Genomic DNA, 13,308 nt, shown 5'->3' on the forward strand with positions numbered 1-13,308 from the left:
CACACACACACACACACACACACACACACACACACACACACACACACACACAACACCTCTATATACCAAAGGGTGAATTCCCTGTCTTCTGAGAATTTGGGGCAGTATTTGTCTACCCTATTTGTTCAGTGGACAGAACCACTGAACAGGGGGCTCTGAGGACTCTAGTGAAAATCGTATTCCTAGAGGCTGCCTTGGTACTCCAGAATTCTTGAGGTGAGTATGAAGAGAAGCCCTTGCTGTCCCACTATCTTTAAAATTAAGGTGGTTATGAGCCCAGCTAATCAAGTTGGTCTGGAGTGCTCTAAAACATCAGGTAGTTTTTGAAAGCTCCCCTACCCCGGGTGATTCTAACAGGCAGATACTAGCTAACAGACTGGAAGGGCTACAACCATCAAAGATGAACAATAATAATCACAGAAGCAGCCTTAGTGAAGACCAATCTATAAAAATTAATCATGGATGGGTCTATTGGCAAGTTATATTTACCTACAGCTAATCACCAATTTCTCTCAAGACTGATCTCACAGCTTTCCCAAAATTCCACATCCGTGACCTTTTGATGCCTGTCTGAGCAGGGGACTGTTTTCACTAGGCTGACACCTTCTCATTTTCCAAGTATTGGATTAACTATTATTTTCCCTGGGGAGTCTTCTCTCACCTCTAATCAGAAGCCAGACTTATCCTCTGGTTGTTTTCAAGATCCTCAGATATAGCCTGGCTGAAACATACCACTATGCTTTTTTCCTAAATACTCCAAATAGGCCTTTCAGGGTTGTTGTTTCTTTTTTTTTTTTTTTTTTTTTTGAGACAGAGTCTTGCTCTGTCGCCCAGGCTGGAGTGCAGTGGCACAATCTCAGCTCACTGCAACCTCTGCCTCCCAGGTTCAAGCGATTCTCCTGCCTCAGCCTCCCAAGTAGCTGGGATTACAGGTGTGTGCCACCATGTCTGGCTAATTTTTGTTCTTTTAGTAGAGACAGTGTTTCACCATGTTGGCCAGGCTGGTCTCGAACTCCTGACCTCAGGTGATCTGCCCTCCTTGGCCTCCCAAAGTGCTGGGATTGTAGGCGTGAGCCACCACGCCTGGCTGACCTTTCAGTTTTTTCAAGATGATCTGACTTTAAAGAAAGGGCATTCATGGGAGGTCTGATGGTACATCTCACGTGGTCTCAGGCTGTCTCGCATCAAGGAGAATGTGTCTCTACACAGCACACTTGGTATTTAGGGCGGTGGCAAAACATACACAAGGTTATTAAGTAATTAAACATATTAAAGTCAAGGATGGGCCCAACGCTTTGAGTGTTTAAAGCCTTTAAAGGTAGGGATAAACCCAGTGCTGACATGTGCCAGGACTGAGCCAGGCTGAGTCATGAGTGAGTCCAGAAGTGTTCTCTCCCACCATTGACATCTACTCAGCCCCTTTCCACCCAAAGCACCTCAGTGCCAAGCTTCTCAAGTGTGATCCCTCTCCCCAAACAACTGGTCTTCACATGCCACTGTGTGGTGTGGGTTGCTCGTTGTTCACAGAACTTCTTTACGGCTGGGAGAAGCTAGGGTCAGGGGAAAGCTTAGCCAGCAGGTAGCTATGAAGTCGGACCAGTAGCCATCGCCAGGTGCACACCAGTGGGGAGGCAGATGGCATGTGCTCAGACTCTGGGTGCAAACTCCATGGGACCCAAACAGTCACGCTTCTCTGTAGATGGAAGAAGAGCAAGACACTAAGTCTATTCTGAATTCTTCTCAAAGATGAATGGATTTATTGAGAGCATGGCTTATTTTTAGCCCTTCTCTTTGCATCATGGCTACATCCTGGTGGCATTTTGTTCATTTTGCCTAAATCCAACACAGTTGCTTTTCAGATACACTTTCCCCACTTTGACAACACAAGCCCTGTCACCTCCCCAGGAGGACATCAATGGAGGCCTGAACTCTGAGCATAGAGACAACACACGGTTTTGGGAGGCCAGTTTCTGACATGGGACATGCCATAAACCCCGAGAAAACTACTTCTGAATAACTGATACGGTCCAATTTAGACACATCATTCTACCTTTTTAGGCCATGATTCTGAAAATGATTATTTTCCCAGAATATTTTTCTTCTCATATTAGAATGAAAAATCTGTTTCCATTAGGCTAGCTTGCTGTGCTGCAAAAGCTGGCCGTCCTGCAAAAGCTTGCCCTTTTATTCTCTACCCTTCACTACCATGATGGTCCTCATGAGACTGCCAATCCCACAGTAAAGGGAGAGGAGGCCTCTAAATCGTTTTCTAGCAGCCATGTCTTAATTACTCTGAGCATCAAAGAAGGGACATTTTGATGAGTTGTAACAAAAGCAATGTGGCATTCTCAGAGACAAATGATCTGAGTTCTCCAGGGTTCTTTTCTCTCCTGTATAAATCTAAGCAGGTAGAACAGATGTTTTCTAAGGTTCTACTCACTCTAACTTTGTGACCTGAGAAATGGCTTTCTAGTAAAAGTGCCAGAGAAGGATGAGGCCATTATGCATGTCACCCTGGTGACATGTGTGTGGAACAAAGAGTCCCGGATCAGGGATCAAAATCCTCCTAGTATAAACTACCAGTGGGGCCTCCCAAAACCACTCCAAAGCTTTAGCAATGAAAGCTATAAATGGGGTCATGCTGATCAACTGAAGCAAGGTATATAAAACTGCTTTGCAAATAAAGTCATATACAAAAATCATTCTATTGGGGTAATAGAAAAGAGGACCCCAGATAAATTTCTTAGGCTCTAGATTTTAGGTCTCTACCCAGTTTAAAATACAGCTATGTAGAGGTCCCCCAATCCAATTCCAGCAATTGCAACGGAATTTCTAATTTGTCAAAGATAATAAACAGCAAAACAATAGTAATTGCTAATGAGAGAGGCCATAATTTTTAAAAATAGCTAGAGAGAGTACCTGCTGAAAGTGAAGGCTTCATTTGAAAGACATTTTGGAAATTTGCATTGGTTTTGTAACACCAAATTATGTCAGAAATGTTTACATTTTTTTAAAAAAATCATAGGTCCGTTTTTAGTAGACTCCAGTGAAGAGTGCCCCAAGGTAAAGTCATGATGCTTCATGTCCATGCCTTAGTCCTGCCCCAAGTTCCTGTGCAATCTTAGAAAAATATCTGAATCTTTAAGTTCAAGTGCCCCTGGTTACAATGGGAATTCATAACGGATTCTCAGTGTTTTCATGTACTTCACTCCTAGTAGGTAAGTTAAAGGAAAGTTACAAAAACATTTGTAAGTGCTCTAAGTATTCCAGATAAAAGATACTGTAACACAGCCAAGGCACCACTTCTAACTTTTACAGAGCTGGCATATCCTAAATTTTGTTTGTAAATAAAATCTCAAAAATGTGTTAGGAAAGGGATATGAAATACATTTATAAAGTGAAGAATTTATTTTAAAACCCCTTTGGGAGGCCGAGGCGGGCGGATCATGATGTCAGGGGATTGAGACCAGCCTGGCCAACATGGTGAAACCCCGTCTCTACTAAAAACACAAAAATCAGCTGGGCGTGGTGGTGGACGCCTGTAATCCCAGCTACTTGGAAGGCTGAGGCAGGAGAGTTGCTTGCACCCGGGAGGCAGAAGTTGCAGTAAGTGTGAGATTGTGCCATTGCACTCCAGCCTGGCGACAAGAGTGAGACTCTGTCTCAAACAAACAAAAAACCCACATTAATATGTAAGTCTATATCTTCAAAATCAAATTTTCTAAAAGCACAGTCCACCTGCAGTACCATTTACATTAAAGACAGAACTATTCACGGAGATTAGCAATAAGGAGCTATCTTCATGTAAGTACCACACTTTAAGGAGCATCAGTGACCAACTGTGTCACTGATTCAGACCAAGAGAAAACATACAACTTTGTGGAAAAGATTTCCCTGGAAATTTCAAAACATAGGTAATTAAATAACCAGAGGTTGGGTGCAGTGGCTCACACCTATAATCCCAGAACTTTGGGAGGCTGAGGTAGGAGGATTGCTTGAGCCTCAGAGTTTGAGGCCAGGCTGGGCAACACAGCTGGATCCTGTCTCTGCGAAGACATTTCATTAAAACCTAGCCAGGTGTGGTGGCACACGCCTATACTGCAGTCCCAGCTACTCAGGAGGCTGAGGCAGGAGGGTATCACTTGAGCCCAGGAGCTTGAGGCTGCAGTGAGCCACGATGGTGACACTGCATTCCAGCCTGGGCCACAGAGCAAGACCCTGCTGTCTCCAAAAAACAAAACAAAAAAACGAGGAGGAGAAGAATAATCAGGAATCACCAACAAGCTGACATTTTTCAAGCTTGCTTTCAATGTCTATCACTTTACTAAGAAAAATATAATAAATTCATTGTATAGATAAAAATGACATGTACACTATTCCAATATTTGTTTCCTGTTGAAGAAACCATCAAGAGAAAATCTTTTCTGGTGTATCATCATTAACACAACCCCCCAAATAGAATAAGATTTAAAAATAGTTAATAGGGTGGTATATATATACATACACATACACACATAATTTTTATATTTCCTGATTTAACAAAGACATGCTCTTGGGAAGCTGTAGACCTCACTGAAAAGTCTGGTAGTCTTTCCTTCTTTTATTTTCTGCAGTACTTAAAAAACAGCCTGTATGAATCATTTGGCTTGGATGAATTGTCTTGTATCTTCTCATGCATGTATTCTTGTCTATACAACTAGAAAGCGAGCCTCTGGAAGGAAGTTCCCTGTGGTGCTAAGCCCAGTGCCTTGTACATAACCTGGGTGCATTAATCATTGATTGACATGTGCATTTGCAGGGAGCAGCCTGGTAAGATACACTCAAAACCTTTATTCATTGATTTACAAAATGTACAATATTTACAAAGTTTAGGCATCAATCCCATATTGACATGAATGCTGTGGAGAGTCTAAAAATAAATATGTGGCACATAGCTTAATATACGCATCATGGCTCTTTACACTTAAGCCATTACCAATGGTGAGATTTAATGGAGAATTTAATGTGGTAGAAGAGTCAGACGGCTGACCAGTCCTGGACCTTCCATGTGAATGACTCTTCCTTGGCTCCTTGAGGCTGGGGATAGTGAGCAAATCACTTTCTTTCAAGAGAATTAAACACAGCCATTCTGACAGGCACATGGGACGCATGCAGCAACATCTATGCAGAGTCTGCAAGCACTCCCTGGGTGGTGGCTGAATCTGCACCACTGTGGACCTGATCCCTGTACACCAGCCAGGGAGGCTTTGGTGTGGTCACTTTCTTGTTTCTTATTCAGTCACATGCAGTACTTGGAAGATGTCAGTGGAGTGTAGTCATGCACAAAAATGGTACTTGTAGGTATGCACATCATCAAATTTTCATTGTCTTATAGCATCTTTAGATGCAACATCAACTATCTCCTCTTTTAGCAAGAGGGATGAATGAGGAAGCCAAACCCCTACTCCCCAAAGAAAAAACTCATCTGGGGACACATGCAAATGGCATCCTGCAACAGCAGGGTGAGATAAACTCCACATGATAAGATGGACGAATTCCCATGAAGTCAGGCCTGAAAGTCTTCCTAGGGGGATAATTCCACCTTTCTTTCCTCTTCAATCCCACCTCATCCCACATAACCTAAATCTGAAGGAAACGGCTTCACAACATTGCGTTTGAGTTTTGGTACCTTCATTTCGAGAGTGTAAATACTAGTAACATTTCTTATAGGATTCTTGCGGGGATTAATCCTAACTTATGTAAAGTGCTTAGCATAGTGCCTGGCACATACGAGGTGCTTAATAAATGTCTTGCTTTCTCTCCCTCTACTTTCCCACCCCAATTAAAAGCAACGTATTGATAAGCCTAACAAACTCTGAATTAAGGCCATTTGATGCAATTTAGATTATTTTGTATCAGAGTTACTGCTGTCAGTTCATATTTAGTCCCTGAGGGAGTCTCATTTTATAAGCCAGAGACATTTTTCTGTGGAGGGCAGATGGACCCTGACAACACTGTCCTCTTTGTTAGCCATGGTTCTACCAAGTTTCACAAAAACACACCCCAAAACCCTGCACAGAAACTTAGACCAGTGATGGTCACCACCTGAATAATTCCGGGACACCATCACCGAGGAAACCATGAGAAAAATCCTTGAGACAAACACACTGCTCTTGCTCACATGTTAACTTTTTTCAACACTGGTGCAAGTATCATAGCTAACTTTCAATAAACATATATTAAAAGCTCTACCACTGTTGAAAATATGTATTCTAATTTGATCACTTTGTTCAGAATAATGAATTTTTTAGAATATATTTTAGTTTCTAGTTATGCCTTACAAAAATAAATACTGTTTAAATTATTTACAAGGAAGAAGAAAAATTGTAACTTGGGGTACAAAAAATACAGGAAGGGTGACAACAATTTCACCATCTACTTCAAAAGCAATATCTAAAAGAAATAAAAACTTCCCATTGAGTCTCGTTAGTCTTGCAATCACCTCACTGGTCTACTTTCTCCTCATCATCGCATATTATGCCTTGCTTCCCTATCATTCTAAAGACAATTTAATGCAGAATCTTCTCCATAAAGTCGCTGGGGATTTGGAAGTGGGAGCTCTTTGGCAGTATGAACTGCAGATGGAGTAAGAAGCTGGCTGAGCCACTTAGTCGGCCCTCAGTATGAACTAGGACTAATCTCCACACATTTTTCCTTTCATTCTGAAATCCTCTGTCTAGATTATCTATGGCTGAATAGAACCCCATATCTGGGGAAAACAACTCCATCCTGGTTTGGGACTGTGGACACAATTGACTCAGATGGAATCTAGGATCTCATGAAGCATAATTAGGTGCCAAGTCAAGGAGAAGGCCGATCTCACCAATTATATGAAGGGATAACACAGCCACTTTATGGACATTGGCTCCAGTAAGTTGGGGAAAATCCTCCTCCAGGCACCCCCACAAATATAACGAACTTTTATGATTGCCTTTTTGTCTTCTGCACAGAACAGAGGGAATGTGATTCCCAGCATTGGGAGAAGAATGTTGGGAAAATTAATTGAACAAATGGCTGGAATTGTTGGAATTACTATTCTTCCAGGGACTCAGTCAGAATTTCCAAGGAAATAGTCCATTCAGTTTGGAGTCAATGTTTTAAAATTCTAAAGCTACAAATGAACTCATGATTATATTTAAACCAATGGTTACTTTTCTCCTGAAAAGCCCACGTCTATACATGCCCCTATAACATACTCCTAATATCTTAGAGTCTCAGGACCTACTGCATCTCATGCATGTATTCTTCCAAATTAAGAACCCCAGATCTCGATAAATGCAGAACTACTTCTTGGAATGAGAACAAAGGTTTATGGTATGGAACTTGGGCTGTACTGACAGAAGGCTTTGATGAGTCTTGGTTAGACTCAAAATGGCTACAATGAAGCAACACTTATTCCTCATGGTAAGTGCAATGCTTGGCTGTGACGACCTCCAAGAGTGTCGTGTCTCACGTGTGTAATTACCGTCAGGCCAATGACTCATGCAGGACTGGGGACCATCAAGATCCCCATGGATTGCTAGTAACACATGGAGCCATTGAGCCGCTATAACATGAGCCCTAACCACAACCACAAGCAGGACACTATCACTGACATACAGCGTGGGTGCCCATTTGTCTGATTTATAGGTGACGTCGTGGCAAATGTGGCATCAGTTTCATTTCGGGGCAGTGGCAAGTTACAGATATTTCCTTCACAACAAGAAGTGCAGACCTGAAAGAAAGGAAGAAAAAAAGATAATGAGAAGCCAGCATGTCTGGGAAGGAGGCGGGGTTTTTGAAGGCACTGTCGCCCACATGGCAAGATGCAAGTAAAAATTACCTAATCTATAAAGGAGATGCCAACTCTGCGTTCAGGAAGGCTGGGGATAATATTTCTTCTAGAAGCAACCTGGTCAACATGAAAACTCCCCAGGCCAAACTTCAAGAGATCTAGGTTTTGTTTTTGACACCCTCCACCCATATGACTCCTAGAAAGGTGTGTAGCCTTCCTGGGCCTCAGTTATTTCACCCTTAAAATGGGAATAATGAAACTCGTCCTTCTTTTTCCATGAGGCTCTTTCTGACTACTTGAGGAAGAGAGGGTAAGCTTTCATTTGCCAAGTTTTCAAGTGAGAGTCAAGTGGCAACAACCCGGGTAATTTAAACTTGAGTATTGACTTTCATAGAACTGTTAGCGTAAGTGTCTCCATTCTCATTGGGCGAGTTAATGTTGAAGGGTCTTCATTCATGCAGTTACTCCTGCTTTACACCACCCTACTCGTGGATCATTAGAAAGAAATAAACCCACAGAGCTAGTGACAAAAATTGTCTTGGGGCATGTACAGACCAGCAGCTCCAACATCAGCTGGGAGTTTGTTACAAGTGCAGAATCTCAAACTTTGCCCCAGACGAAGAATTAGAACTACATTTTTTTTTTTTTTTTTGAGACGGAGTCTTGCTCTGTCACCCAGGCTGGAGTGCAGTGGCGCGATCTCGGCTCACTGCAGGCTCCGCCCCCCGGGGTTCACGCCATTCTCCTGCCTCAGCCTCCCAAGTAGCTGGGACTACAGGCGCCCACCACCTCGCCCAGCTGATTTTTTGTATTTTTAGTAGAGACGGGGTTTCACTGTGTTAGCCAGGATGGTCTCCATCTCCTGACCTCGTGATCCGCCCGCCTCGGCCTCCCAAAGTGCTGGGATTACAGGCGTGAGCCACCGCGCCCGGCCTAGAACTACATTTTAACAAGATTCCCAGATGATTCCTACTCATAGGATGGTTATTAATAATATTCTATACAGTCATTTTCCTGCAGGGATTTGAGTCTTTAGTCACAGTGACACGTGCCAGGAAGACAGTATAATGTTGCGGAGGTAGACTCCAAACCAGAGGTGAGTTGGAATTCTGTGCCTGTCACTTACCAGCTGTGTGACCGAGCATATGACCCAACTTCTCTAATCCTTAACTTTCTCCTTAGTAAAGAGGCCACAGTAACTCCTCAGAATCAAGTCCAATTTGCTGGAGAGGTCAGGGGAAGCCTTTGGTTTTACTCATTTTGAACCAGGAGCAGAATAGGCAGATTATATTTAAAATTTTAATAATTAGTGTATTCAAGAGGTTGCTTGAAAATTAGGTGTCTGCCTTCTTAAGAAAAATAAGCCCTTACTGACAGTGTTGTTCCCAAGTATTGAGAGTGGACATTGCCCAAACCACCAGGAAGGCCACCTGCAGGAGAAGTGTTCAGCTGCTAAATAAAGGCCAAAGCCCGATATGTTTAGGTCACACGTATAGACAGCATATAGACATGTATAGAGGGCAAGGCTGCCTTTCTGTGATTCTTTATATGCCCCTTCAAGGCTGCCTCCCAAGCTTATTTTACACTGAGTGCTTCTGTATACAGGCACCACGTGTTTCCATATACAGGCTTCTACAGGTGCCAGGTGAAGCTTAAACAAACACACAAGATGGGTCTCTCATCACCTATCAAATGACTCAAGAGCCAATGGAGACCCTCCCCAAACTGACATCCCAGTCACAACATGAGCCCTACTTTACAGGACGTTATCAAAGCTGAATTGCCTCGGTCCTCCTGTGATGAATGAACTGGGTACATCTGCAAAGCTTCACTGTGATGGACATAACTGGTCCCTTGCTCCTCTTTCTTCTGTTAGCTTTATTACTTTCCTCTGAGTGAAGAAAGGGTTTAAAATAACACTGAATACCCTCTTGATTGTGTGTTTACACAATTTATATCAGTTGTCCTATGCTCTGGTATAAATGTGTATTCTTTTAGAGCAAACAGGAAAGGAAGCGTCTTTTCACAGAGCAGAAAGACAGTCAAAAGACAGCCTTCACGGGGGAGTAAGAATCTGCTCATGAGTACTGGCAGATGTCTGAAGAGAAGGCAGCTGGCTATGTAGTACTGGTCACTTGCTCTGTTGCCCAGACCTTGTGGCCTTCATGCTCGGAGTCTCTGCAGCCAGTGGATAAGCACTCTTCCAGTGGGACACAGCGTTTGGTGACTGAGATACTGTTTCCTGTGACTTCCATTGTGTGCTGAGTGTAGCAGTATCTGGTCTCTGTCAACAGAGAAAATATATTTGACATGGGAAATGTTGGCCCAACCTGCCTAAAAGGAAAATAACAGGAGTGTCAGCATTATCGTTCCAGAAAAGACCTAATAGCACGTAAGATGTGCACTGCTTTGAGCTTATGTCCAACCCCAAAGACCTCCTTGGAGAGCTCCACTTTGCCACGGTAGGAGGACAGCCTTCAAAGAATATTGATTTCTCTGCCCAGCATTATTCCCACAAACCAAGACACGCTGGTTTCTCCTTGCCTTTCAACATATTTTGCCACTGGACTGATTTTTATTTTTAGGGGATGAGTGTTTTTGGGGGGATGATTTAGGAGATATAAGTCATAGCAATTTTAAGGAAGATGAAAGGACAAAGAGGTTCAAAGAACTCAGGGTTAAAGTGAGTTAGGCAGGTGACAGTAGTCCTCAAGGAGATAAAACACTACAGCAGTGGCTGGTGTGTGTGTGTGTGTATGTTGGGGGGAAGCAGCTATTCACAAGAGCAGAACAATTTAAAACTTTGTGCCAATGAGCATAGCTGGGTCCGGGGTGCGTTACAGACGAAGACTGAAACAATAATGAACATTTTTCCAAAATTGAGGAGCTTCGTTTCTCCCTAGCGTGATTTCAGTGTCTTCCTAGGACAACAGATGAAGACCATGATGGCAGTTTCCAGAGGTCCCTCTGTGCCTAATGAATCGGAAAGCTTGAGATCTCTTCCAAAATTCTTTGGGGAACTTTTTATGTGTAATTTAAAAACTAAAGAAAAATGGCTTTGTCAATGTAATTCTTTAAGGCCTCCAGGCATGTTCAGCTCTCTAAGTCTGGGATTTAGGAGAATGTTCTTGCTTTACTTTCACATTAAAAAAGAAAATGAATAATTCCTAAGAAATGTCACCGAGCTGTTTTTCATCCACATCTTGGACCCAACTTTGCATGCTTTATACATTTCAGATATTTAGTGGCTAATATGGAATTATGACCTCCTATGAGATTATTAGGCAATAAAAATTCCTCCCCCACACCAGATTCTGTCATGATTTTGGCAGCTTTTAACTGAAGAACTAATATCCAAAGAAGAAAGCATAAGAAAATTTTAGGTCTTGAGAATGAGCTAATACAGACCCATCCACACATCCTGAAAGTCATTAAAACTCAAGGTTTTAACAGTCTTCCTAGAGACCCTCACCTGACAGGAATCCCAAATGGTCTCCAATTAAATTGTACTAAGAGCTGCCACTTTCCCAGGGGTAATGCTATTGGCGGGTGTGCCTGGGCAGAGTCTGTGTCAACACCCTCCCCTAAGTGCTGTCCCACACTGCATCCCGGCTGGAATTGTTAGTTGGATTGGGCTGAAGCTTGCTCCAAGGTTGCCCAGGGTCCTACGGAGCTCTTTGGGAGTGGGGTAAGGTCATCTGGGGAGCTCACAATAAGAATAGTTGAAAGTTTTCTACCTGGCAATAATTCTCCCAAAGCCCTAAACTGTCTTAACATTGGTGTGATTGCTTTTCTGTTGAAGAAGAGGCAGCAGCTCTCCTCTTTCTTAAGCCTTAACAGGTTTTGACAAATGGATGCCAGTGGCCTGGGAGATTTGCCGCGTCTCCTAAGAGGACTGGTTTACTTCTTTGGTATCAGACTCGATGGACGTTTATGGTCACAATAGGTTCATCTTTCCCACCCTCACCCCAACTTCAAATGTTCTAGAAAGCAATAAAATCAGGAATGTTCTTATCTCCTGTCTCCTCTTCAAGCAGACAGCTAGGAGCAGCTGCCAGAGGTTTTACTGCTCCAAATGTAAATCCGAACAGATAAGATCATAGGCTTATGGAATAAGTAAATCACTACATAGCTGCAGTTTTGGAAATTAGCCTTTTCCCCCAAGTAGTGAATTATCCTGTTTTCTAAGTAAGCCTTAAAATAACAGTTGGTGAACTTGATATGACTACTTCTTTGTTCATACTTTTCTATCTTTAACAAAATATCTTATACATAATGGAGAGCGTATTCCACTGAATGAAAGTAGATGCAACAACTGATAAAAATAATTTTTCAGGAAAACATGCAAAACCTTAGTACTTAATAAGCTGATTTTTTGCCATTCTGGGGGTAGAAGGGAGATCAGTGCAGTAAGAATTTTTTCTTGTACTTCACCCAGTCCAATCCATGAAACAAAAATATATGGAGAACACTGCCATCACTTCCAGCAGTACAGACCTCAGTGCTGAAGCATCAATCCTTCAAAAGCATTTATTCCACTTCTTATCTTACAAAAACCCTAGGTGAGTTATGAAATGTTAATGTGGAAAAAGGTTCTGTGGTTTAAGAAGTTTTGAAAATGCTCAAATAAAGTTGAACAGGTTTCTTCAGTGCACAATTTATGAGAACCTTCTATATGTGTTGTGATCTCGTGATCTCCAAAGGTATAATGGGGTAAGCAGGCAGAATTTCCCAAGTAGAACTAGGTGGGCCACATTTGGCTTATCACTGGACTGGAGTAGTGATAAAAACCTAGTTTCGGCCACAGAGCATTGTTCTCCATGCATTTTGAAAACTCCTTGGGTTAGTAATGAGGTAATATAAGAATCAAGCCTGCTGATAACTTCACACTAAAAGGATTTCAAAGGCTTTTATCTAAAAGATAAAAGATGAATTTGAATTTCCACCAGGTTAGTTTCAGTCTCTAAAATCTCATATTCTGCAACTACATGGTATTCCCAGAGGCTGTGAAACAGAAGTCTTTTACTATTAGATTCACAGGCATTCAACTAAAATCAGAAATGGGAAAGCGAACTTCATCAACAATTGGAAAATATAATTTTTATGAAATTCACACCCACGTGCACGCATGCACACAGAGTTCATAATCTAGTTCTGAAAGTTAAAAGTAATCCAAAGCTAAATTGCAAACTTTCATTTGCCCACCAATATTGTTTTTAATAACAGAAACTATATTTAAACAAAACATACATAACATGATTTGAATTGAGACATTCCAAATGTCCAACTTCCTTATAAAAGGCTTTCTTGCCACTCAATTATTCTTCATGGTTCTGCTTGTTTTAGTTTCTTCACAAACATACAGGTTGATAAAAATGACACTAGAGAATAATTGTCCAGGTGCAAGAAAATTAATGGGAGGAAAATACTTTAATAGTAATATTACGAACTATATTGAAAAATGAGAGGCCAGTCGCAGCTGCCTGCTCTCTCCC

The 13,308-nt window shown here is 42.0% G+C and overlaps 1 protein-coding gene across 2 annotated transcripts in view; it reads right to left on the bottom strand.

Annotated features, from left to right (window-relative positions):
* Positions 1-4,300: 4,300 nt before the first annotated feature.
* Positions 4,301-13,308, bottom strand: part of LYPD6 (LY6/PLAUR domain containing 6) — a 142,954-nt gene continuing 133,946 nt past the window's right edge. Inside the window, exons 4-5 of one of the 2 annotated variants that reach the window (XM_032145842.2) lie at positions 9,967-10,097; positions 4,301-7,753 (exon numbers count right to left, since the gene is read on the bottom strand). In XM_032145842.2, coding sequence (XP_032001733.1) covers positions 7,586-7,753; positions 9,967-10,097 — 299 coding nt within the window. In that variant the 3' untranslated portion in view covers positions 4,301-7,585. The remainder of the gene's footprint in view (positions 7,754-9,966; positions 10,098-13,308) is intronic. The other variant, XM_058434372.1, reaches the window with a different exon arrangement.

Source organism: Hylobates moloch, unplaced genomic scaffold, assembly GCF_009828535.3.
Source record: "Hylobates moloch isolate HMO894 unplaced genomic scaffold, HMol_V3 SCAFFOLD_24, whole genome shotgun sequence".
NCBI lineage: Eukaryota > Metazoa > Chordata > Mammalia > Primates > Hylobatidae > Hylobates > Hylobates moloch.